General features: G+C 42.2%; 2 protein-coding genes across 4 annotated transcripts; both read left to right on the forward strand.

Moving 5' to 3' along the window:
- The first annotated feature begins 7,720 nt into the window (after positions 1–7,720).
- lpin1a (lipin 1a) lies at positions 7,721–19,738 on the forward strand. 2 transcript variants are annotated; one of them, XM_052062963.1, is made up of 22 exons: positions 7,721–7,845; positions 8,824–8,920; positions 8,997–9,207; positions 9,654–9,722; positions 10,663–10,755; positions 10,913–11,027; positions 11,356–11,560; positions 11,650–11,799; positions 11,884–11,977; positions 12,147–12,346; positions 13,912–14,005; positions 14,215–14,284; positions 14,734–14,820; positions 15,031–15,123; positions 15,179–15,243; positions 15,329–15,464; positions 15,907–16,055; positions 16,140–16,226; positions 16,291–16,443; positions 17,055–17,169; positions 17,267–17,370; positions 17,454–19,738. In XM_052062963.1, exons 1-22 carry the CDS (start codon positions 7,789–7,791, stop codon positions 17,629–17,631), a joined length of 2,622 nt encoding a protein of 873 aa, XP_051918923.1. In that variant the 5' UTR covers positions 7,721–7,788; the 3' UTR covers positions 17,632–19,738. The 2 variants fall into 2 exon arrangements, with proteins under 2 accessions (XP_051918923.1, XP_051918924.1); XM_052062964.1 differs by lacking the exon at positions 14,734–14,820.
- Positions 19,739–21,269: 1,531 nt separating this feature from the next.
- si:ch1073-291c23.2 (uncharacterized protein LOC799862 homolog) lies at positions 21,270–25,601 on the forward strand. Of its 2 annotated transcripts, none has more exons than XR_007962120.1 (7): positions 21,270–21,486; positions 22,598–22,723; positions 23,064–23,180; positions 23,267–23,323; positions 23,404–24,381; positions 24,462–24,575; positions 24,654–25,601. XR_007962120.1 is itself a non-coding variant. In XM_052063416.1 (7 exons), the coding sequence occupies exons 2-7, from the start codon at positions 22,601–22,603 to the stop codon at positions 24,720–24,722; spliced, it is 654 nt and encodes a 217-aa protein (XP_051919376.1). In that variant the 5' UTR covers positions 21,273–21,486; positions 22,598–22,600; the 3' UTR covers positions 24,723–25,601. The 2 variants fall into 2 exon arrangements, 1 of the variants encoding a protein (XP_051919376.1); XM_052063416.1 differs by having other exon boundaries at positions 21,273–21,486; positions 23,404–23,577.
- Positions 25,602–26,629: the final 1,028 nt, after the last annotated feature.

Raw genomic sequence — 26,629 nt, forward strand, 5'->3', positions numbered from 1 at the left:
ATGTAATCACTGGATTTCCCTGAGGAACTTTTGCACAAGCATCAAATATCTTACAGTAAAATTACATTCTGCTAAGCTCCAAATTTATCCAGAGAGCACATTTTTTTAATGATATACAGGAATCTTTTTGATGATTGTTTGCCTTAAACCTTCCCTCTGACCTTGTGTGGCATATTGATGATATATTTGGGAGAATATTCATTAGGAGAGCCTCAACATGGTGTACATGAGGTAGCAGTATTGGCACATTGTGAATGAGAGCCCCAACGTTGCTGCTACCAACTAACTCTTGAATGGTTTTGGTACTTTCGGTACAAGTCGCTGTTCGCTAACAAGCGCTGATGTAACGATATTCCCTCTGTTTTTGTTGTAGTCTGCCATTAAGTGCCGTTAGTGCCTAACAACACTGTGCGCCTTTGTTATCGTCACGTGGAGAACTTTCGTCACACTTCAGGCCACAGTTGAAAGCGGAGGACATTACATAACAGCACCACTATGTTGAGCCACTGTGGGCTCAGGCTACACCTCCATACTTCCTTTTCCACCGTACCACACGAGGGCCTAAAGTTCATGTTCAACTGAAGTGTATCCTTCCTGTATTTTCGAGCCGCTGTTTACTTTTCCCCCGCTGCTGATATGTATGCAGCCACGCTGTAGGAGCTGTAGTCTTACTTTTTTGCCAAACAAATTTTGTGAAGGTGAAAAGTTCATCTCAGGCATACGTGCTTTCAGCATACTGCAAGCATAGTCGGGTACCTTGTGCAGTCAGGAAAAGACGCCACTTTTGAATAAAAGCAGCCTTCTCGAGCTTACAGCTACACCTGCCTATGCATGCTTATATCAAGACTGACACGTAAAACTTAAAACGTGAAAAAAATGTTTAATAAGATGATTTATTTGAAATGTAATTCCTTTAATTCAGATTAAAAATAATATTCACTTGTGCATACATTCAGTGGATATAAAAAGTATACAAACCCATGTTCAAATGCCACGTTTAGTTTTAAAAAGAATAATCATTTTTACCCCCAATACTGTGACCACCTATACAACTCAAATGATTAAAAAAAACAATTTTCATAAAGGAAGGAAAAATAAGCAACTGAGACAGTGTGATTGCACAACTGCGCACACCCTCTGAGATGTGACTGTGTTCAGAATGAACCAGCCACATCCCAACATACGTTAAATGGGAATCTGCACACATATGCCACAATTGAGAAAAAAAACAAACATCCGATTGAGTCTAAATCAAGTTTGGCTGCTATAATAGGCTTTTCCTGACATGCATGATGATGCCATCACCAGGCTTCACAGTAGGTCAGTTGCACTTTCTATTTTCAAATTTAGGCAAAAAGTGTGTACATTGGTTCAGGGTGTGTAGACTTTGTATTAGCCATTGTAAGTTTTCACCTTGATGGTGCATCAAGGTGTCTCAAGAAAAGTTTGACAAGAATAATTTATCCTTTATTTGTCCCACACTGGGGAAATTTACAGCCTGCAGCAGCAAGAATGTAGGTAGAAAGAAGAAAGAAGAAAAAAAAACAACAAACACCATTCAATTAATTAATTGAATGAATTAATAACAACTTCAATTCTTTTTTTTAAAATGATCCCACAAACTTGACACAACTATCTTTGGGCAATGTCACCCATTCCTCTTTGCGGCACCTCTCAAGCTTCTTCAGGTGAGATACGGCATGTCAGTAACAACCATTTTCAGATCTCTCCAGCGGTGTTCCACTGGATTCAGGTCTGGGCTCTGACCGAGTCTTCAACAACAGCTTTTGCCAACTTGCGTTGGAACAAAATGTTTCTTAGCAAAATTCATGACTTGTGGGATTCCGCATTGGGGAGGAGCCAATGGTTTGTTTTGCTTTTTGGGGGTTTGGCTCAGGCTGCCTTCTGATTGGATTAGGAACACCAATCCCCCCTCCCTTATCCTCGCAAAGCAACCCCCCCTCGCACACCCACCCCATCTCCGTGGTGAAAAAAGGAATGCATTCTTGACCTTGAAAGGAAGGAGCTACACTTTCCTCTTGTCCTCTAACGTGTCACAAACGGCAGACTACTGCTGAACCAGTGGAGAAAACGTCAGTTTACGCACACAAAAAAAAGTTTGTCTTTATTTTTTTTCCATCCATTAGTAATCAGCAGTAGAACATGAGTTGATTAGTGACTGAAAAAAAATGTGAAAATAAACATGTCGTGGAAAACAGTAATTTTAACGCTAATTTGTTTTGATTTTGTGGCACCCAAATCATAAAACGAGTCAGGAGGGAAAGGGTTTTGATAGGAAATAATAACGAAACGCTGCTTTTTTTACATGGCCTTCACCATTCACATCGTGAACTGCGTCTTCTATTCTCCCACCAAATCCCACATTTTAATACACCTCTTGTCTTGACCCTCATTTGTGGGTGTAGCTAATGAAGTGCCCGGTGAGTGTCCAGCAAGGCAGAAAATGTGGTTTATTTTCTTGCAAAAATTGGAGAAACATAACAAAGTTGTTGCGCAACTCTTAACTGTCTGCCACCCACAAACACATTATTGAAATTCTCCCTCCAAAAGACTCTGCTCGCTCTGAACATTTCCTTCTGTCTCCTCCCTCTTAACTTTCTCTGCCGGTGGCTCCTTAGTAAAATCATCCAGTTCTTGGAAAACCTTGCACGTGTTTCCTTGTTCCCATGCCCGGCTGGGTTCAACTGATAGTGTGTCTGCATTTACGTGTGTGTACATGAGACACTGGGAGCAAATCACAACAGTCACGTGTTTAACGGTTGTGGCGTGCAGAATATGGATTGATAAGAGAAAACGATCTTCTTGGTCATATACTGCAACTGCGGACACTTGTACACGCACGCGGTCGCATAGCAACGGCAACGCTGCATTCTCTGCATAGTTAGATAACGCTGTTTACTTTTGTTTCAATTTCATTTCTTAATAAAGAGCAGTGTTACAAATGCAAAAATATTATTTTTATTGAGAAACTTTCATTCCGCAGTAGTTTTTTAGGGGGGGCGGGGGGAGGGTTGTTTCTCAACTCCTGTTCCTCTCTATCATTCTGTGAAAATTGTAGACATGGCTCTAAGTACTGTAGTCAAATGTTTATGGCCAATTGGGCAATTAAAATTCAACCCTTTGAACTCTGCCTAGCAACATGGGGAAAAAAACGTTCAATTTATTATTTCAACTTTATTTCAATTGTGAACATAACTAGGGTATGGATTTTTATTTATTCATTCATTCATTCATCTTCCAAGCCGCTTGATCCTCACTAGGGTCGCGGGGGGTGCTGGAGCCTATCCCAGCTGTCTTCGGGCAGTAGGCGGGGGACACCCTGAATCGGTTGCCAGCCAATCACAGGGCATTTATTTGTTTGTTTATTTATTTATTTATTTATTTATTTATTTTTACTGACTTAGCAATTCTGCCTTGCAACAAGTGACCACCACAAGAAAAACAATAAATGTACCAGGCCATTTCTGTTGATCTTCATTCGCTTCAACTTGCTAGGTATCTATTAATTTTCTATAGTTTTCACACCTTGGACTGGTCTGGCCATCAGCCAATTGCAGATTTGCAGTTAATTTGGTGTAATGCATCAGAAATTATGTGTGTGCAATTAATGAACAAAAAGCATTGCTGTGGTAAAGAACATGTCTTGTAATGAAAAAATATATACAATAAATGTTATTTTCCTGGCATGTAAGTGCATGGTGTCTCGCCATTTTTTGTTTGACAACAAAATGTTGCTTTGAAATACAAAGACTGGCATGTTTTGACTCGTGTTGTACCCTATTGAAAGGTCAGTCGTTAAAAACAGCATTAGGTTCTGTTGGATGCACACGGTGCTACTTGAGGCTTGATTCTGGGAATCACTGGGCAGTGTGTCCACAGTCATGGAGCCGTGCCAGAGGGAGGAGACCAAGTGGGGGCGACAAGCTATGATTCTTTATGGAGGGGGGACTCTGTCCACAATCAAGTGCGAAGCATATTATATAATCGCGCATCTGTAATCAGATTACAGATTTGCGGGTGGAGAAAGTGGCATGTACAATTAGAGCTTGTTTAACCCTCACACGGCCACACACACACACACACACACACACACACACACACACACACACAAATCCAAGACTCAACACAATTTTGTCTTTCACAGTAGCATCAATATGAAATTCTTTTTTTCCTTGCTGAAACGTTGATGTTATTTGGCCTGTAGTAACCTACAGCCTGCCTTTTCATCGCCACAGAGATTTATTGTTTCACTATCCGACTTCCTGTTGCACACACTTAGTCATGCATGTGCAGTACATCTCTCACACAGACTAAATAGAGGCAGAGGAAACACGATAATGTCTTGTTGTGTAAGTAAAAACATAGGCCTACAATGCACAAAAAAGGCAGCGTACAGCCGCTCAGATGCCAAGATTTTGTGACATGAAAAAAAAGATTGGACCATCACAACAAGAGAACACAATAAAATCTCACTAACGTGGAAAATTTGTTACAGCCTGACATAAGCAAGGTTGGGCCATAATTCTCAATTGTGATGTTTTGTGTGAATAGAACAGACTGCATATGATCAAAAGAACACCATCCCACCAGTGAAGCAAGGTGGTGTTAGGGAGGGGTCAGCCAGGCAGGCTCCTCAGCCAGGGTGCTCTGCACCTCACACCTGAGACTCCTCAGCTCATCACCCACCTGTTGCCAATTTGCTCGTTTGGACTGGTATAAATTGACTCACAGATCATTCCTCAGGGCAAGTTTGTGCTGTCACCTCACTAGTGGGCTCAGTTGGAATCCCCTGCAGTTTTCTTGGTCCATGTGTGGAGTCCTGTGGACTCCTGTGGACTCCTTGTGCTTCCCCCTGAGTGTTTAAGTAAGTCCCAGTTTTCTCCCTGAGTAAGGGTTTTGTTTCCTGTGGACGTTTTCCCTGTGGCTTCTTCGTGCTTCTTCCTGAGTGACTTTTCTAGACTAAGACTCTTCAATAAACTACGCCAAGTGTTGGCTTCAACCAAACCTGCCTGTTGTCGTGCTATTGGGTCACATCCAAACCCTAACAGGTGGCAACATCATACTTTGGGGCTATTATTCTCTAGCTGCATCTGAGGCCTTAGACATGGTGGCGGGCAATATTAACAGTTCCAAATTCTGAGCCTTCTGTGAGAAAGCAAAAAAATAACCTGGAAGAGCCTTCCAGAAATGTATTTGTTGATAAGACACAATGGTGACAGGTGTCTCCTGGCTTCCCATTAAAACAAGTTTGAAAGTGATTACTAGTTAATTCTGAACAAAGCCACATGCTTGTGAAAAAAAAGTTTATTTTTTACAACTTTATTTTTTTTAATTCGATCGCGTTGTACAAGACATGCAAAATGAATGGTGAGATGGTGAGATTTTTTTTTGTTTTGTTTTTAAGTCACAAACATGGGTGTGTATATTTTTTTTGTCTACTTAATGTTCTCGCTCTACCAGGTAGCTGCACACAAACACGTGCAAGTAACACATTCAATATTCTAACATTTGTCAACATATGAGCCAAAAACATCTCAGTCGCAAGATACTCATGGTTTGTTTTTTTTCTGGCTGTAATGTAACTTTTTTTGTGGTTTAGATCTGCAGTTTCATTAAAATAACGGCCTGATCCTTCACAGCCCGCATTATAATGACACAATCAGTAGCTAGGGAATCATTTACTAACAATCACAAATTACTTTAAAGATGAGTGTGCTCACAATTAAATGGGTAAGCAACTGCCAGGCGATAAATATGTAAAAGCCTTTTCTAATCTCTTCAAAAGAGTACCTACATTGCAGAGTGGTACCACGTGTACCATAAACAGAGTGGGAGCTTGTGTGAACATTTTGATTTTGTCAGTCAATCGTGTCACAATAGCCCTCATTGATGACTTCAAGGTCCCTATGTCATTGCTATCCTGGTTCAATGGCCTCCAAAATGTCTTTTGTAGTTCTTTGTGAGAAGGTGCAGCAATCAAAGAGTAGTAATTACAACGTGAATGGAAGCTCGTAGTGAAAGATTTTTTTTTGGAATAGAGAGAAATAAGAATGACAATGGCAGGCTTACAGAAGGCTGTGAGGTACAGATTGAGGACGTCACATGACTGTATAAAAACAGGAAATCAACTTTGTAGACCACAACCAGGACAAGACGATGAGATAGTTTCGTCATCTCATTTGTCTACTAGAGGTCCAAAATGAGAACACGGTATGATACAATGAACTTCCATTTCTACAAAAGCAATTTTAAACGTGTGAAATGAATTCCTGCTTGCGGAATTTCTGTCTCATAATTTACAAAATTTAAATATTCACAGCAGCAATAGTCACATATACGCTCCTATTAATTAAAAGAATATAAATATAAAAAACTACAAAGAACACATACAAGAGAAGTATTGAGATAAAACTCATCAAAAGAGAACTCCCCTAGACGTCACTGGAGTACAGCCAATCAGAGGGCGTTTTATTTGCAGTGCTGTGGGAGTGGGAGGAACATTTGCGCTGCAGTTTTAAATAGCGACACAGCCTTGGAACAGAGAAAAAAACATGCTGCAGACGAATCTTTGTGGCAATGCCTGACCTGAGGACATACAGGTAACACATTTAAACGCCCCATATTCGGACGGGAAAGTCGCAGAAGCCGCAGCAGAGCCTGACGATAAATGTAAGTAACATCACCAATCCAGGCATTTAGCGGAATAGTTATTATACATGTACTGTATGTAATTGTATGTGGAGGGTGAGGGCTTTTTTCACATTTTGGAATGGGGTTGTTTGAATGGTGAGCATCGATGCAGACTGCAGAGCCTCACCCATGTGGAACATGTTTACATGTCTCCCTCAGGGCCGCCACACGACTGTCTTTTTATGATTCTGAGGTGATTTATGTCATCGTTTTTTCAGAGAGCAGATATCTTTCATTTTTCTCTACGTTGACGCGCATCAAACGGATATCATTTAATTTAGTTTATTGACATTCTTGCATCTAATGCTTCGTGCTTGTTGTTTTACATTGAAATGATCATCTATTGTACATCCTGGTAATTAATTCATAGGGAGAGTGTTCTAAATAAGAACGCTCCTCCTGTGGGTTCTCAGCTGATAGCGCAAGCAAACAATGTGTGCAGAAAGACTCCACTCGTTGTCCCGTGATCATCTATTACGTAATATGCACGCACTATGATTGGCTGTTATGGGGACATTTGATGAGTGAGTGTGTGTGCGCGCGCGCGCGGTCTGCGCACATGTTCAGTGTTGACAATGACATCAGAGATCAGGAGTGCGGTGTGCCAAAGTCAATGTGCATGTGTATAAACATAGCAGTCTGTTCAGTCAAATATCGCCCATGCCACCATCTTGCTTGTTTAGACTTGGTGACAAACGTAAAGCTCTGAAAACAATACAATCGTGTAACAAATCGTAGGTGCTTCATACAGTAGTTTCTAAAATGTTGGGTAACACTTCATGCAGTCAAGCTATTTGCCACTAAGATGCAGTGTAGTTCAAAACAACTGAATACGATGACCACACTCTCTGTCACTGTCTGGAGATTTAGCATTGTAAGCACGGCGGTTGACTGGACTGGACAGTGTGTGATTTTCTCAGAGAGTTACAGTTCTCGAGTACTTTGCTGCATATTCAGCATTCAGTACAGTTAAATAAAGTCCATCAACAGTCACAATAGAATTAGGATGACCGTACAATATATATTTTTTCCGTGCAGGTGGACATCGAGATCAACGGAGAGCCTGTAAGTTTGCACATGAAGTTGGGAGAAAATGGAGAAGCCTTTTTTGTTAAAGAAGCTGAGAACACACTGGTGAGTGTCAATCCCCCAACTGCAAAAAACACAACTACTTCACGAATACTGTTGTGCAGAATAATAATAACGTAAATAATGTAAAACAAAAAGCTCTGACTCAGAGTCAGATTTGCTTATCTGAGTTTTAGATATTTGGTTGCAAAGTGTGGAAAATAGCCAATGTGTGTCTGAAAATGGATAGATTTGATTTTGGAAATACAAAAATATTTTCATTACTTACTGACTCAAACATTTGAATCTCCGTTACACCCAGAAATCAATCGGGCATCAAGTAAACAAAGATAATCATTTTTTGCTTTGTAAAGACCAATTATTTTTGTCTCTGATCATACAGTATGTAGCAGTCATCTTGTTACCTCTGCGTCCCGCGTCCTAGATGCATAATTTTCCCGCCAGACGCGCAGTTCCAAATAATGTGCGTTTTTGGGATGCAAGGAAATTTCTCAGTCGACGATCGCAGTTTGACAATCGCCGCCATTGCTGTTTGGATCTCGCGTTAAATAATCGCGCGTGACGAGATTTCCATTCTCGCGAGATGAGATTGGCGAGATCGGCCTTCACCGCGTGGAAATCAGACGATTGCCAAGTCGTGTAACGTTAAAACAAGTGTTGCGAAAGTTTATTGCGGAGATAGGAGAGGAAGCTGCTAAAGTTGGATCGTTTTTTGCGATAATAATCTTTTTTGCCTGAATTATTTTAATTTTTGCAGCATTTTTTTGGTAAGAAATAAACCTACTATCAATGTATATTGTTGTTGTTTGTGTTATTATTAAATGCATTTGAATAAGTAGACCATTTCAAAATTCGAAATTTGGGACTCTAAATGCATAACGGGATTCATATTTTTCTGATCAGCGAGTCTCTGGGACTCTCAGACTGTAAAATTATCACTGATATAGGTTCCAAAATTGATTTTAAGGGATAAATTAAGGGATCGTGGAGGCTTTTCAAGGTGATCCCTTCTTCCCCGAACAGGAAGTTGTTCCAGCCTACCTGGCAACGTCTCCCATCATGTCGACAGGCGAGGAGCTGATGAACTCCCAGTTGAGCAGGAGCAGCACACGTCACCGCGGTAAATAACAAGCTCACTTTTGGGAGAATAGCCCCTTCTGTTTTTGTTGAAACCGCTCCATTCTGTCACCAAACAGACAACGCGATGTGCAGCTCGCATCCTGTCCAGAGCATCGGGCCGCAGCAGGGCGAAGGAGGCATGAATAAAAAGAGGAGGAAGAGAAGGAGGAAGGCTCGGCCAGATGGTGGAGGAGCGAGGCGGGACGAAAGCGGAGAGGAGTTTTCAGATGATGATAACATGTTCACCATTGACCTGAGCTCTGATGAGGAGCGAGGAGATGGTGGAAGGTGTGTGTGTGTGTGTGTCTGTGATGGATTATTCCATCCTGTATTAGTTCTCCTGTATCTATCCCCACACACATTCAAAGAGGAGATTTAATGTTCGTATGTGTGTGTGATAATTCAAAGCGGCTTCCGTTGTTGGAGGCGCTCCAGGAATTTGTCCCGTTCCCATGGCGCTCTCTGTTTCCTTGACATAATGGACCACAGCGGTGTCCCTGCTGCTGCCTTTCCAGGCTTTTTTAGGAAGTCTTACCAGACTGATGGCCTGAGGACAATCCTGAGACAGTTTCAGTTGAATGTCCTTGGTGGAAGATAAAGTTTGAGTCAAAAAGTGAAGGGCAGGGGCATTTTTGGCATATTTGAATTTTCTCCATGAATAATGATAGTAATTGATAGTTGATGCAAATTGTGTTCTGTTTTAGACTGTGGTGTGTTTGTGTTTTTGTGACCAGAACTCTACACAGTGATCAAGGCTCGGCAGCCAACACGCACCCCAGTACGGACTGGACGCGTCCACAGAGGTACTCTACCATGTGGCCACACAGCACGCGTACATGTACATATACTGTAGATCCATCTTTTAGCCATTCATGCTGTTCTCAGTTGTCCTCTGTTGAATTTATTCAGTCAATATCATCAAGGAAGTCACCACCAAGCAACATGTTCACTTCCATAGTGGCAGCAATTATGAAATTATCCACCGGACGGGTTCCGTGTAAAATCCAAAGCTGTATTGATTTTGAAGCATATCTGGCCCAAGATAGCTAGAATTAAAACTAAAAGTATCATTCTTGTACATTCTTTGCCGGAGGCAACTTTAAGTTGATGTTTTGCTAGTCTTACAGGGCCTTTTGTTTTATGTTTTTTAAGCAAGAATTTCTATTTGTTGGAATTGAGAATCATCAAAATACTTTTGAGTTACACAGTTGAGGACATGAATAAAATCATTAAATGATTCCTGAATAGCATACACCCAAAATATTTGACATCGCTAAAGTCAAACAGCAGTTCAATAGTCACAGTTGTGAAACCATTTTTTTTCTAAGTTGTGCGCCATGTCAGGACAGCAGGTGATAATAGTTTTGAATGAAAACCCAAAAAATGCGAGACTTATACACCAAATAGCAGCCAACTGCTAGCTGCCTCTTAACCACTTCTCACCCATTTTAAAATCAAGTAACAGGCAAATCTTTCTCGGAATCTTGGTTAGGTTTCTGAGCAAGAGCCGTATCGAGTTTGAAAGATCGCCAAAACAAGATTGCAGAGGTAGCTGAGGTCAAACACTGAATCATTAATAGGTCCATTTGCGTTACATTCCACCTGCCGATCAGTGTTTGCGTGGTGGTGACGACGACGCAGTGTCTTGTTTCTCTCCAGTGAGAAGCTAATATCATGATTCTGTCTGCTGATTTTCTCTTCTGCTCTTCTTTGCTCTTCTTTTCTTTGTTCATCTTCTCATAGTCATGTGATAAAGGAGACTCTGTCCATCCCTCCGTCCTGCGGTCTGTCCATCTCTTGTCCGCAGCAGACCCCTCAGTTTTCCTCCCAATTTAGGTATCACTTTCACTTCCTCAGACGACACTATGCACTGACTGACTCTGCATATGAAATTATCAAAATATTTCTGTAATACAGTCATGACTGTTAAATACATTTCCACACTGTCTTTTTAAAGTATGATTTAAAATTTTTTTTAATTTTTTTTTTTTAGCAACCTAGATGACTCTCGGTCTCCCACGCCCAAGAGCGACTCTGAGCTTGCCAGTCGAGCTAAAGACAACCCAGAGATGCTGTGGACCTGGGGGGAGCTGCCACAAGCCGCTCAGGTATTGACGCAAAACACAGACACGCACGCCTGGTCTTCAGATACCTGTAAAAATGAGGTACATATCTAATATGAATGTTGGGAAGGGACTAAAGAATGAATTGAATTGTATGAAAGTTTTATGGCCAAAGGGCACACTGTTGAGGAATTTAGCCTTACTATGAGTACTATTGGTACCCAACACCCAACCACTATTATATAGCGTCCACTCTTTATCTTGAAGAGTGTCTTCAAGATTTCAGGACATGCGTGTATATGTCTAGGTCTGTTCTCTTGTGCACAATGTGTACCCATGAAAATTTCTCTGAACCGATGTTCTCATCTTCTAGCCATCCTTCCTGACTTCCCATCAGAAGCAGGAATGTGCCACATCAGTCTCCATTCCTGTGTCCTCCAGCACTCACTTCAGAAGCATCAGTGATGGCGGACCCCACTCCCGACCTCACTATACCTCCCAGCAAGGCGAGATGCATGGTGACAGTAGAGCCAAGCACCCTGACTGTGGGAATGAGGAAAGGATAGCTGAAGAGCATGGTAAGATGGGGGAAAAGTATCCTCACGTTCGTCTACTCATAACTCAGTTGGCGCCGCTCCTCACCCTTTGTCCATATTCTTTCTCACAGAAAGCACGGTGGACAGTGTGGGTGCGTCATGTGCAGAGCTGGAGAGTTTAACGGCATGTTCGGTGGCTCCGAGCTTCCTCCCTCATCTGGAGGAAGGTGGGAACAGAGGAAGCCCAATCAGAAGAACGGATTCACCTTCCAAGAGGAAAGGTATTGGCATGCTTGGTGAAAATAATCCAAAATAAGAATTTAAAATGTCTCATTATTATTATTTGACTGACTGTGTCACATTAGAGAAAAGAAGCCAGCACCTTGGTGCTGATGGGGTATACTTGGATGATCTTACTGAGCTGGAGCCGGAAGTAGCTGCTTTGTATTTCCCTAAAAGGTACAAACAGCACAATATACACACACACTGGACGGTGGATTAAGTACACTTGCCAGAATGTAATAAAAGGAAAAACATTATGGTATACACCACTCTTGTATTTGCTCTCATTAGATTGTACAGGCGTAGGATACTAACTGACCTAAGTGACCCTCTACTACTTCCATAGCGATGGAGGCGGCAGCTCGATGAAGGTGGACTCAGAGGCGATGATGACTGGCGTCCGCAGTGCAAATCAGTCCCCGCAGTCAGTAGGCAGCTGCGGGATGGACAGTGGTGTGGACAGTCTGCTGGACCACTTGGGAGACCTTCCTCACGTAGCCATCTCGCTCTGCGGCGGACTGTCTGACAACAAAGAGATCACACGAGGTATGACCAAGACTTGGATGATGCGGAAACATTTGCGGCACGCTCTTAGTGTGATCCGCTGTCGCCTACATTCGGGATGAACATTTGACTGTATTGATTGACGATAAGGAAAAAAAATCAATGAGTTGATTATTTTATTGGTATGGATTGTGAACTCCGGGCGGCCCGGTAGTCCAGTGGTTAGCACGTCGGCTTCACAGTGCAGAGGTACCGGGTTCGATTCCAGCTCTGGCCTCCCTGTGTGGAGTTTGCATGTTCTCCCCGGGCCTGCGTGGGTTTTCTCCGGGTGCGCCGGTTTCCTCCCACATTCCAAAAGCATGCGTGGCAGGCTGATTGAACACTCTAAATTGTCCCTAGTTGTGAGTGTGAGTGCGAATGGTTGTTCGTCTCTGTGTGCCCTGCGATTGGCTGGCAACCGATTCAGGGTGTCCCCCGCCTACTGCCCGAAGACAGCTGGGATAGGCTCCAGCACCCCCCGCGACGCTAGTGAGGATCAAGCGGCTCGGAAGATGAATGAATGAATGAAGGATTGTGAACTCCTGTTTCCCTGCACTGATGAGAATAATGGTACCTGAAGGAGTTCTGATAACCACACCCCCAACCCCAAAAGGTTTATATCATGGCGATTTAATGCTAAATGAAGTTCCTGTCTTTACTGCAACATAGCTCCTTGGCACCAAGAGACCATAAGATGGCATCCAAAACACAATTTCTCTATTAAGCCCTTCAAAATTAACCTCCTCCGTTTGTTACATCAACATAACACCAAAGCACTACTTCTCTAAAAGGCAGGGCAATGTCCTGTCTAAAAGAAGCTCCTCTCCGCATTTCTACATAGTTCCTAGGCACCAAGATGACACCAAAGCACTACTTTTCTGTCGGATAGGGCTGTAGCTGTCTTAATGAAGCTCTTTCCCTCACGTCAGCATGGTTCCTTGGTACCAAGATGCTACAAGGCAAATGAAGCTCCTCCCTTCACTTCAATAGGGTTTATTGGAACTGGAAATGGCACAAGATTGGCAATAATGCATCATGTTCATATTAGACAGCGCGTGTGTGAGGCATGTAAATCCTCCCTTCACTCCTGCATAGGTCCTTGACAACAAAGTGGCATGAAAGCAATACGTTTTTATTCGAGAAGGTTTTGGTCTGAGCACAAAAACAGGAAATAGGTGAGATTTTAGCAAATAATTAAGGATGAATTTGCAAGCGGTGAAATCTGAACATGCGGGGGAAGAATGCAGTTCATCTTCCCATTACTGACATCATGTTGTACTTCTTTAAACATCAAACTAGTTGAGACTTGAATGGTTGCAATCAAGTAGTGTACTCTGTTTTGCCTCAGTTGGTAAGACTAATTCACAATCACTTCCGCACCATCAGCAGAATCCTGAATATCATTCAGAACTACAATCACTCATTTAGTATGCAAACGCATTTTAGCGAATATAAATATGAGACAATTTTGTCAATTTGTGTTTGTGTGTGTGTGTGTGTGTGTGTGCGTGTGTGCGTGTGTGTGTGTGTGTGTGTGTGCGTGTGTGTGTGTGTTTTGGCCTTCATAGAGCAATTCCAGGAGAGGGCAGTTTCCTACCAACAGTTTTCGGAAAACCCTTCCCTTATCGATGATCCCAACCTGGTGGTGAAGATTGGTAACAAGTATGTACAGCATACGACACACGTGTTCTTGAATGTACGTGTACCATATGTCAGACACTTTGACAACCACAACACCCAATATAAGAGCTGCCTGATCTCACTTTTTAAATATACACTAGCTCTTTGACTGGATCTGATTACGATTGCTGTGCACTGCAGGTGTACCTGATGTGACCAGTGAGTAATTGACTGCGTCATGTTTTGTACAGGTACTACAACTGGAGTACGGCGGCTCCGGTCATGTTGGCCATGCAGGTCTACCAGAAGCCATTGCCACAGGTAAGACCACCGCAGTGATCTGTTTTTCATGCCTACACTAATGTGGCTTCGTCATGCCGAATCAAGTTGCTGCATTAAGACTTTTAAAGACAGAAACGACATGGTTATAAAGTCAGGGGTCGTGAAAAGATTGGGTCATTTCTGTCCCACTAATGATTGTTGGGTGCTGTTGGAGAACTTTCCAAACCTTTCCATGCACTTCTCTGCACTCTGCGCTACTGTAGGCAATTTTCCGAAGGCGAACTTCATGTTAAACCGGATAACTTGTGTTGAAGTTGGTTTTGTCAATATTTACACGAGCCACATTGGGAACCGTACAAAACACCAGAGTGAAATGTCGCTTTATGTCAGCATCCTAACACTTTATTAATATAATGTCTCTGTCCGCCCCTTTCGACCTGTTCTCCCTTTTATTTACTTATGTCATGTCTTTCACCATCCATCCCAAGTTTTGGTGTTTGAGTTATTTTTTTTCTGCTTTCGGCCTCTTCTCGTACTGCCTTCCTGGTCTGTTTGGCCCCAGACCTGCTGAGCCCGTATGATGTTTTGTTTTGTTTGTCTCGAATGTTGATCAGTGCATGTCTGTTTTGTTTCTGCTGATGTCGCATGCTTGCTTTGCATGCATTTGCTAGTGACAGGACATTGTGGTTTGCTTTGCTGGTTTTTGTGGGCTATCTTGTGAGTCCATCATGGTCTCTGCTCATCAGTTTTGAGTTTTTGCGTGGTATGTGCATGGTTTTGTCCAGGCCTCCGTGGAGAACATCATGAAGGACAAGATGCCCAAGAAGGGAGGGCGTTGGTGGTTCTCCTGGAGGAGCAGAAATAGTGACTCCAAATCGGTAAGTGTCCGTGATCAACAACACGTAGCCACCCTATGACGTATTTGTCTTTCAGGAGTCAGCGACAGAGGCTGCAGAAGACCGAGACGAGAGTTCCACCATCACGGCAGCAGCTGTTAGGTTAAATCCATGTGTTTCTCTTTTATCCTGTTTCACAGCTTTCAACTTGGGGTCCTCAAACGCTTTCCTTTGTTGTTTCTGACAGAATGAAAGATGAGTCGTCTTCCAGTGACGATGACCGCAGACCCACTTTGGTGTCTGGAACCTGCCAGACTGACGCCCACCTTGCTTCTGGTAACGTTTGTTACAAGAAGACTCTTCGGCTCACTTCAGATCAGCTGGTAAGACTTCTTAGATGTATTTTCAACATGAGGCGATTAGTGAAGCATGATGACCTCGTGGTTATAGAATGCAGGGATTGATTAATAGGATTCAAAATACCGGTAAATAGCTAATAGTTCTTGCTTTTTGAAGGAAATGGGCTGACAGTGAAAGTTCAAGAAAATTTGATAATAGGCAGCACAGTTAATTGAAGACTATGTCGGCGTGAGTGTGAATGCCGGTATATCTACCGGTATATGTGTCCTGTGATTGGCTGGCGACCGGTCCAGGGCGTACTGATCCCCTGACCTCTTGCTAGGCATCTGTGATAGATCTCAGCCCCACCTGTGACGCTAATGACAACAGATAAACTGGATCAGTATTTTTGCAATATCAATTATCTCAAGGAATGTTATGTCAATGTCAGGAAGAAAAAAAAAGTTATATGTCGCTGCTCGTTAGGTGAACTTGCAGCTGAAAGAGGGTCCAAACGAAGTGGTTTTCAGCGTGACCACACAGTATCAGGGCACGTGTCGTTGCCATGGCACCATTTACCTTTGGAACTGGGATGACAAGCTGGTGATCTCCGACATCGACGGGACCATCACCAGGTCAGACCAACGACTTCAGTTGCAGTTCTTCGCCCACTAGATGTCAGCCTTTGCACAGAGTTGAAAGATGTCTCGCGATGACAGGTCAGACACACTGGGCCACATCCTCCCCACGCTGGGAAAAGACTGGACCCACCAGGGCATCGCGAGACTCTATCACAAAGTCAGCCAGTGAGTGTGACCTTGTAGCCATTATTCATATGTATGTCATATTCATAACACAACTATGTTTCAGAAATGGATATAAATTCATGTACTGCTCGGCGAGGGCCATCGGTATGGCCGACATGACCCGAGGTTACCTGCACTGGGTCAACGAGAGGGGAACTATGCTGCCGATGGGCCCGGTGATGCTCAGCCCCAGCAGCCTGTTTTCTGCGTTGCACAGGTCGGTGCCACTCCTTTTGCATACACACGAATTGGTCACACTATTAGGTACCCCTGCAAAATGTAATGACATCCAGTACAAGAGCTGGATGAAAAATTAAGTCGTGATGGGGTCGCTACCATTGAAAGGACAGCTAGCAGCAGTGATGCGGGGCGGGGTTCAAGGTTGGTGAGGTACCGAGTCATATTTACAGTGTAAGACATTGAGTGGTCTATTTGGCATATAAATAGCAGCCTGGCATTAATTAATCTCCAGACAGCAAATCAATGTTCGGCTTTCAAATTTTAGAATGCACTGACTGCAACTTCCCTTTTGTTTTCTTCACAACCACAAAAGCAAGTTGCTTTCGTCACCTGGATCAACTCTGGTCATGTGTCGTAAGATGATGGACATGTCCGTTGAGGAGGAGAGTCAGAGGGGAATCGACTTGAACTACTGAAAGAAAATATTTTTTTTCCACTGTAATTTAATTTATTGATATGCACCTCTATATACCGTATCATAAACATTTGGAGGTTAGGACAGTGACATAAAAACTGTAAGGAGGCTACAAATACTGCACCGGTAAAAAAGGTAATGTTTTTTTTGTTGGTTTTTTTTGTTTTTTTCAGGGAAGTGATTGAGAAAAAACCTGAGAAGTTCAAGATCGAATGCCTCACTGACATTAAGCACCTTTTCTACCCCAATACTGAACCCTTCTACGCTGCTTTCGGCAACAGAGCTACAGTGAGATCATGCACGCACTCGCACACACGCTGACACAATCGAATGCGGATTTTAAACTCTCCCATGTGTATGTGTTTGCGTATGCGCATGATCCCAGGATGTGTATTCCTACAAGGAGGTGGGCGTTCCTCTCAACAGGATCTTCACTGTCAATCCAAAGGGGGAAGTAATACAGGAACATGCCAAAACCAACATCTCCTCGTAAGCTATAATGGCTCAACGATCATCTCATTGCCACACACTTCCTTCCGCTTTATATGTCTGCGTTGTCAATATCTTTCCAGTTACGGGCGCCTGTGCGAGATGGTCGACCACGTCTTTCCCGTCCTCCTGCAAAAACAAGGGACCGACTTTGCCTGTTCTGAAACTTTGAATGAGTGTGATTATTGGAGCAAGCGACAACCTGATGAATGCAACCAGGACAAGGAAGAAGAAGGCTCACAGATTCTGGAGAGCAGCTGAGTACACTGAAATATTTCATTCACGAGTGAGGATGAGACTGAAACCAAATTGATGTCGAATGTGATTTAACACTGTGCCGTTATTCAACAACCATCCAATAAGCTCACTGTTAGGCATCTGTAAAAATAGGAAGCTGTTAAGTAGAAGAAAACCTCATAACTTCAGGATACCTCAAAATTAGCACAATACGAACAAATAATGGAGACTGACAGCATGTTGTACAAAGACACGTTTACTGACTCACCAACACAAAAAGCACAGCTAGCAGTTAACTACTCCGCCGACATACCTTACATATCAATTGAATGACTAGTTTAGCCCATATACAGATCATTAATATTTGTATCGTAGTCTTAATATTTTAACAACAGTACCTTATTTTAAAGTCCCTGTAAAGTGACAATAAATGTCTCCTAAATTCGACACATCACAGAGAACAGTGTTGTTAATAACCCTGCCAAATTTGAATGAATTTCTAAAAACGGCAAGTATATAAAATAAGGCTTTATAGTCGCGTAAAATCAAGCATTTGTCACAGCTCTCAAACACTGTGGGCATGTCCGATGAATGCATTGAAAACAGGTCCCATTCAACTGTTAGATGTCAAACCAGAACCCCTATCACACATGCATGCACATAAATTTATGTTTGAGAATATACATTAAAGCCTGTGGCGGCTGGAACACATCCTACTGGGTAGTCGCATCAACGAGGCACTCTAATGCGGTCACGCCAGCACAAAGCTGGCTGTCAAATCTGACCTCCCCACCCCACCCTCGCCTCGCTGAACCCCTTCGCTCCATAAAGTGCGCACACTCACGGCTTACAAGGAGGCACGCTACAGCGACTACGACAGCGGGCTAACCGAAGGAAAGATGCATTTTCAGGGTGTCGGTATAACCAGATAGACAACTGCACATTGCAATTGCACCAAATAACCATTGATGCAAACAAAGGCACTCACATTTTTAAATAGTGAGGGCGTTTTCGGTGATTATCTTCAAATGTGCAAACATTGAAATCTTTTAATTCACTTTACAGGGTCTTTAACTACACGATAGGACAAAACACAAGATACACCTCTCAATATAACCATAGGAATAAAGATACTATTAGAAGAATCTCTGACATGTCCGTGAAAACAGAGAGCATTATTAGTGTCTCATGAGAGCGTCCCAGATGACGTGTCACACCTCAAACTAAAACACCGAGGTCACCTCTGACATGTCCCCTCGGTTCACTGATGCAGTCCGATAAACACGTTTGGTCACGTGACCACACTACTGTGAAATTCTGATAGGTACATACACGCAGGACAATGCAATTGGTGACATGGAGTAATCTTGTGCACTTGTGTACACGATATGTTCCTGTCATTATTACTATCAATGCAACTTCTTATGGCAGGACTCATTCACTGCTATGTGAATTTTATTTTCTTTTTAATTATTTGTTGCATTGCATATATTGAGATGCATTTATGTTCACTCACACCTCCTGGGAAAGCCACTGTCTATAGGAAAAAAAACGTTCTATACAAATGATCTTGCTAATGGTCGGTGCTCACTAAAGCAATAGAATTACAGTAAAAGTCTTTGGGAGGCCGTTGTTTTAAGTCATAATTTATATGCAACAAATTCCCACTCAGAATGCAAATTGAATGTTTCTGAATCATTTATGGTCATGTGTTTTTAGTCATTTACCACAATTATGTTCACAAAATTGACTTTTTACAACTACTGATCAAAAACTGTACTCGTGTAGTGTGCGCGTGTGTGCGCGCGCTTGTGTGTGTGTGTGTGCCTATATGTGCCATTCTTATTGTAACATTGTTAAGCATCACCGTATTATAGCAGCATCACTCACTGGTCTTCTCATTTCTCTTAATAAGTGCATTGTTTTTCCTCATCACTAGCTTTGTTTTGTGTGTGTGTGCGTGTGCGTGTGCGTGTGCGCGTGTGCGTGTGCGTGCGTGCGTGTGCGTGTGTGTTTATTATGGAGTAATATTTATAACACATCCAATGCAATCCACCTCTCAAGATTTTTAGTGAGCATTTTTATGATCGTTGAATTCTTTCTGTGAAAGATCTAATAAAATTGTTGACAATTAAGTTCATGTTTGTGTACCTGTTTTCTGTTGACTACAGAGAATATGTATGTGGCATATGTTTTGCATGGGGGGCCGGCCTCGAGAAGGTGAAGAGGAGAATAATATACAATCAATATGCAGAGTGTGAAAAATTATTTCAATATGCTCTAATTAGAGCATTTCAGTAAAGCTGTGTGAGAGAATTTCAGTTTTATGAGAGGTCATCCCGAATTATGCCCCTGACTATCCCTCATCTGAATTACCTTTGCTTTACAGAAAAGGCGTGTTTTAATGTTTTTTTCTGTCTTAATATTAACAGTTATTAACTTAATTGAAATGTCTATGACAGTTAAATTAAGAACGCTTAAAATGAAGTGAACATCTGCACACCGTTAAAACATTTGAGTCATTTATCACACAATTTAGTTACATTTTTGCATTGTAAATTGCTTGTCAAAACATATTCATTTTGTGTGACTGTAAAAAATATTATTTGAAACATTACCCGGACGTTATACAGTAATGGCAAAAAAAAAAAGGGGCCCGGCAGCGGATGTACTTCCTGAGGCTGCTGAGGAAGCATGGCCTGCCGCAGTAGGTGCTACGACAGTTCTACACGGCAGTCATCGAATCAATCCTGTGTTCTTCCATCACGGTTTGGTTTGGGGCCGCCACAAAAAAGGACAAAATCCGACTTCAACGGACAGTTAGGACGGCAGAAAAAAACGTTGGCACCGCCCTACCCACTCTTGATGACTTGCACACTGCAAGAATCAAGACAAGGGCACGGAAAATCCTCCTGGATCCCCCGCACCCTGCCCACCACCTTTTTCAGCCACTGCCCTCAGGCAGACGCTACAGATCCATGCGCACCAAATCCAGTAGACACTTAAACAGCTTCTTCCCTCTAGCCATTAACTCCTTAAAAGGTCACTGACAGTCACTCTTCTTGCACCACAAAATGGTACAGTACTACAAAACTACTGGTATACTCTAAAATGGTTCAATGATTTTGTTGTTTACGTTGATACTAGTGCAGCGTGTTATACCGGAGACAAATTCCTTGTGTGTTCTACATACTTGGCCAATAAAGATGATTCTGATTCTGATTCTGAGGTTCATGGGTTATTCCTCTTTCCGCGATTTACTGTGGCAACTAGTACACACGACTCTCAGTCTACACTTAGATGAGAAACCTTTAGCCAGAGTACTTGAGTAATTTTTACTATTAAATACTGCCCAAAATTGGATAATCTCCCAAGACAAATATACAGTATACATTTCAACTGAAACAATCAATAAATGACCACAAGCAAAAACTACTTCGGCAGTTCCAGGCACCACACGCCCTGCTGCAATACGATAGACTGCTGCATCAAGGCAGTACGCGCCCTTGGCTCAGCAGATGAAATCAGATGAAAATATTACGTACGTTTCACGTTTGTACAAACTAAAAACAATCAAGTTGGTTCATGTCAGTGTACATGTAATTCATAACACCGCCACAATGCAGAAAAAAACCCTCACATTGTTCTGCTTGGATCCACCAGCCAATCATATTGCAGGGGGCGTGTCCCGCCTTCAGCTCAATGTGACGTGATCCACGATGCAGTGTCGAGAAATAATATTTCTGCAGAGGATGCGTAAGTGGCCCCTCGATTTAAACTAGTCTCGAACCTTATTCAAGACAGCCGAGAAAGAAGCTCCTGAATATAGCGGCATGAAACCAACTTGCTGGTCGTGTTCGAAGCTTTAAGATCGACCCTGTGAGTACGAAGGATTCAAATTGTTTGTCACGCTACGATGGGCTGGCCATTCTTATGGCCTGTCGCCCCAAAATCAGCTCCAGCTATCCTTCAACTAGTATAAATACTCCAAAATTGAAAATAAAAATATTTTAGAATATCAAATAAAACTCAGGAAATGCTTAACCAGTGTGACACATATTTGTGATTGGAGCCACTCCGCTAACTTCGGTGGTTAACTTGTTTTGTTATCGACGTGTTGCACTCACGTCTAAAAAAAATCGTCCCCTGTGCTACTGAATCCAAACTAGCTACTACATAACACAAGAGTCACGCTTTTAAACAGAAAACCGGAATACTTGAGTCAATTTCCCTTCCTTGTTATTTGAGATAACGAACACACACACACACACACACACACACACTGCCCCTAAGTGGAGTGAATGAGGAGAATTCTTGTTTCGCAGCTCTGGACTAAAAAGAATTTGTTTTACTACGACGCCCAAACTTGCTTTTCTACGTATTTGCTTCGTCTCTTTTTGGGAGTGGTGGGGCGTCTTTTCCACCTGCAGTAAAGGATATTTGGAGATTACAGTATTTTAACACAGATTTAGAAAGTAAAATGACTGTCTTGTTGTCTTCATCTTGACCACTCGTGACAAAGCTGGGAATTGCGTGTCTTTTCATGAAAAACATGTGTGAATACTTTCGGATTGTTGACATAGTTCAGTTATGTAAGCGATGTATAACTAAGGCCCCACAAATAAAGGTTTTCAGCTGTCCAGAACAAAACCAGACTGAAGTCTTCCTGGAAGCACCAATGGCTAAATGATCATGTTTTGCGCATTCGTCATTTCTTTCACCACTATTATTGTGCATTCACCAACCCCGACAAGAGGCAATGTACACTATCACATACATGTAAATATATAATATTAATAACACAAAGACAAACGCACAAATGTTTCCCCCCCCCCCCATTTCCCCCTACACTCGTCACAGTCGAGCAGTCCGCAGACTCCAGGTTGACCGCGATCAACTAGTTGGGAACTCCTGATTTAACCTGTGCGACAATTATTGAACAGTTTTCACTCCCTTCTTTCCTACTAGCTGACTTTTATGTTTGTTTTAGAACATGTCTGTGGAGCTCTTATCTCTGAGCCAAACTCGAGGAAACGATGATGCTCCCCAAAACACCGCAGTGGGAGGAGCTAAACCACTACATCGGTTCATCAATGCTCAACCGCAGCTTATTGGGGTTAGACATCACACAGTTACACCACTTACAGTGATGGCCAGTAATGAACAAACTATTGTGGCTTCTACTAAAGTTTGTGACTGTTTTGGAAGCTCAACATACATACTGCATCTAGTCCAGGGATCCTCAAGTCCGGTCATCAGGAGCCTGTTTTAGATACTACTTACTTCACTTCAGCACACTTAATTCAAACGAGGGATTGTTAACTTGTGAAAAGCGTGCGGATGAGCTGATCATTTGAATCAAGGACCGGACTTGGAGATCCCTGACCTTGCCTGTAAAACTTTTACTGAACTAAAACTCTTCTTTTTTTCACATTTGACTATAACTACAATTCCAGATTGCCGTGCTTATCATGGGAGTATCGTTCGTCATTACCACCATTGTTATGGCAGAACCAATTCATGATTCCCATGTATTTAAAACCATCCCACCAGGGTATGTGATTGGAGCACTGGTGAGTCCACACAAAGTGGTTGATTGTACTGTTTGCATGGACAACAAGGCAAGTACGTTCATAAGCACAGTTTCTTTCTCTTGCAGTTCATAATATGTGGGATTCTGTTTATTATAACGGAACACAACCCAACCAAACAAACAGTAAGCATCATTTGCAATATTTCAAAGATGCATTTCAAGGTAGTGGAATAATTTTTTTTTCAATGTTTTTCCACATTTAGGTGACTGTATCCTTGGCTCTAAGCATAGTGGCCATACTGACGTCAGTGTGGACTGCCATTATTGTCATTCCCGAAATGGAACACTTTGAGTATTATTACACCACCGATGAGTATGTTGAAGTCGACAACATGACATCCAAGGAGGAGGAAAGAATTTTGTGGGCGAAGACTGATGTAAATACTGTTTATATTATACAGTACAAGGTTTGGCTTTTAATTGTATCACTGTATGTAGTGCAACGCACCGGTACTTGTAATACCAAATCTAACTCAATACACTGTAGGAACGGGCACCTGAAATGCCGGATGGGGCAACAGTTATTAATCAGTCCCACGGGGGACGTACACATAGTAGCCTGCACTTTCTAACCCAATATTTGACAAAATGCCATTTTGAATCTGGACAAAATACGTACATACGTGCAAAATACGTGCTACTAATATATTTCATTTTTCATAATACGTTTCTCGATGCATGTATAAAAGATGTTCAATCCTAACCCAACACCAAAAGGTTTGAAGCAAACAACAAAATAACCACATGCTGAGAATGTTTTTCCCCTCAGTGCAAAAGGTTCTCTTGCATAAAAGCAACCACTCAAGGACAGCACAAAACTGCTGAACACCAAATCAACCCGCATTCGCATTTTCCCCCTACATGAAAATCAACGTACTCAAAATTTCAATATTATTGAAGGACTACGTTTGTCCTGTAGGTCATCCCAAATCCCCCCCCCCCCAAAAAAAAAAAGATATCCACGTTGGAGTATGTGGCGCTATGAGACCTGGTGCTAGCGTCACTCACATGGTTTTACATGCGCCTTATGCAGCTCATTGCTTGCGGTCGCTAGCATGCAATTCAATTTTTGAAAAATGGGCACATGCATGGCTGCAGGACGTCACACATAAATCTGCAAAGGTGTGAAGCGCAATAGATTTCCCCGTGACGTCAAGAGAAGCAAAATAAGGGCCGAGAAGGTGTGTTGCCAGGATGGTTGGAAACCGAATGACAACTCATATCTTGGTGACGTAAGTTTATTATGCGTATCTATTTTCAGGTTATCAAACTGACATTATCCATGGTCTTCATGTGCTATGTCTTTGTCGGTTTGATTATTTTCATCGTAATGTCATCGCTGGCCACGGCAGCCCTGCGTTCCACTCGCAGCCAGGTATGCCCACAAAACCTTGAAGGGGTAACGTGATTTCATGGAGTTGTCATGCAGTAAGGTTTCTTCTTTTCTCCTCAGGCCATTGTTGTCATGTCCAGAACAGCCAATGCAGCACCGACTGAGTTACAAGACGAACGGTCAAATTAGTGGGTACAAATTTATAGAAATTACGACATGACCTTGGAACTAAGCTTCAATTTGGCGTGTTGTGGTGTTTTTGCATAACACAATATGATCAAAGTGTCACGTATGGTGGTGGTGGAGGACCCCAATAAGCAGGCAGGAAGGAGGAGCAGGGTGAACTTGACAAATTGTATTGATAAAAACACAGAAAAAATAAATCCAAAAGAAACATGGTCCTAAGAACAAAAAGAATCCAAAGTATCAAACAAAAACCATGACTGAAGCAAAAAAAAAAAAAAAACTAACAGTGATCGAAACATGACTGAAACATGACAAACAATGACAGCAAACAAACAATTGTCGTGCCGGGAGTCCTTTTATACAACTAATGACGTAATGACCAACAGGTGTGCCGCTGCAGGTGGAGCCCTACAGTGCCACCTGATGGTCACAAACAGAACCGTGACAAAAAGTTTTCCGAAAATTATCCTTGTATCGTTAATAAAAACATGTAATGGACACGAAGATCACTTTTGGTATATAAAGTGCAAATGAATACTCTTTGACAACGCTGTTACAATCAAAAGTAAAAACCTACTTGTATCAATGAAGAATAGTCATTCATTGCAATGGTCGCCTTAATTAATGATGTATAATCTATTCTGTACCTTGTGCTAAGTGACATATCAGCGTTCCGCATTTTAAACCCTAACCATTACGTCACAGATGTTTAAGCGTCTCTTTGAGTTTTGCAGTACAAATGTAGAGTTGTGAAACGTCAATATAGTGCCAAATTATACCAACAACATGCCGGGCAGCACTGAGGTTGACTGGAAGTTACGCAGCGCTATTCACAACAATAAAAAGAGGTTTGTCATTCATAATAAATGCCTGTGAATATTGTTGGATAATCTGTATGTCTTGTTTGCTTTGTCTGTGTTTAGCAGTTTAGCAGCCATATGTTAGCATAGCGCTTGGGGACTCTAGTTTATCACAGATTGAACATGTTTAAATATTGTCTTTTGTTTTATGTCAGTTTTACATTAAATTTTGACTGGGAATGACAAACAGCCAGAAGTAAGCAACATTTTTCCTCTCGTTTTTGAGAGTGGTTACAAAGGAATACATTAAAAAGTGTGTTTTATTGCATTTAAATGTGTTTCAAGCAGGGATGTCAAACTCATTTCACATTGTGGGCCACATGGCCTCGGTAGATGTCAAATGGGCCGGCCGATCAAAATTATATCATACTCTGCTATAAATAACCAAAATAATATAATAATTTCATTTGTTTTGGTCTGAAGAAGGGCGGCCCGGTAGTCCAGTGGTTAGCACGTCGGCTTTACAGTGCAGAGGTACCGGGTTCGATTCCATCTCCGGCCTCCCTGTGTGGAGTTTGCATGTTCTCCCCGGGCCTGTGTGGGTTTTCTCCGGGTGCTCCGGTTTCCTCCCACATTCCAAAAACATGCGTGGCAGGCTGATTGAACACTCCAAATTGTCCCTAGGTGTGAGTGTGAGTGCGGATGGTTGTTCGCCTCTGTGTGCCCTGTGATTGGCTGGCAACCGGTTCGGGTTTCCCCCGCCTACTGCCCGAAGACAGCTGGGATAGGCTCCAGCATCCCCCGCGACCCTAGTGAGGATCAAGCGGCTCGGAAGATGAATGAATGAATGAATGGTCTGAAGAAACACAAGAACATTAGGAAAATGTTGAAATTTAATGAGCATATCTTTTATAAAACATTTCATGAAGCACCTTAGATTTCCTTCGACAAATGTGCAATTTACTTTTATCATTCACATATATGTATTGCAACTGATCGCACTGATTGTACAAAGGCACAAAATTTTAACAATTAGTATTGAAAAATATAGTAATGCACTTTAAGATTAAACGAGATTTATAAACAAATGATTTTTTAAACCATTTACAC

Source organism: Hippocampus zosterae, chromosome 4 (assembly GCF_025434085.1).
Source record: "Hippocampus zosterae strain Florida chromosome 4, ASM2543408v3, whole genome shotgun sequence".
Classification (NCBI taxonomy): Eukaryota; Metazoa; Chordata; class Actinopteri; order Syngnathiformes; family Syngnathidae; genus Hippocampus; species Hippocampus zosterae.

Excerpts from the sequence above, each read along its gene's own strand:
- lpin1a (XM_052062963.1), top strand. The coding sequence starts at position 7,789 with ATGAAGTTGGGAGAAAATGGAGAAGCCTTTTTTGTTAAAGAAGCTGAG. Across the intron at positions 9,723-10,662 it reads GACTGGACGCGTCCACAGAG|TCATGTGATAAAGGAGACTC; the intron begins GTACTCTACCAT and ends ATCTTCTCATAG. Across the intron at positions 11,561-11,649 it reads AAGGATAGCTGAAGAGCATG|AAAGCACGGTGGACAGTGTG; the intron begins GTAAGATGGGGG and ends TCTTTCTCACAG.
- si:ch1073-291c23.2 (XM_052063416.1), top strand. The coding sequence starts at position 22,601 with ATGTCTGTGGAGCTCTTATCTCTGAGCCAAACTCGAGGAAACGATGAT. Across the intron at positions 23,578-24,461 it reads TTTTGTGGGCGAAGACTGAT|GTTATCAAACTGACATTATC; the intron begins GTAAATACTGTT and ends ATCTATTTTCAG. Across the intron at positions 24,576-24,653 it reads TGCGTTCCACTCGCAGCCAG|GCCATTGTTGTCATGTCCAG; the intron begins GTATGCCCACAA and ends TTTTCTCCTCAG.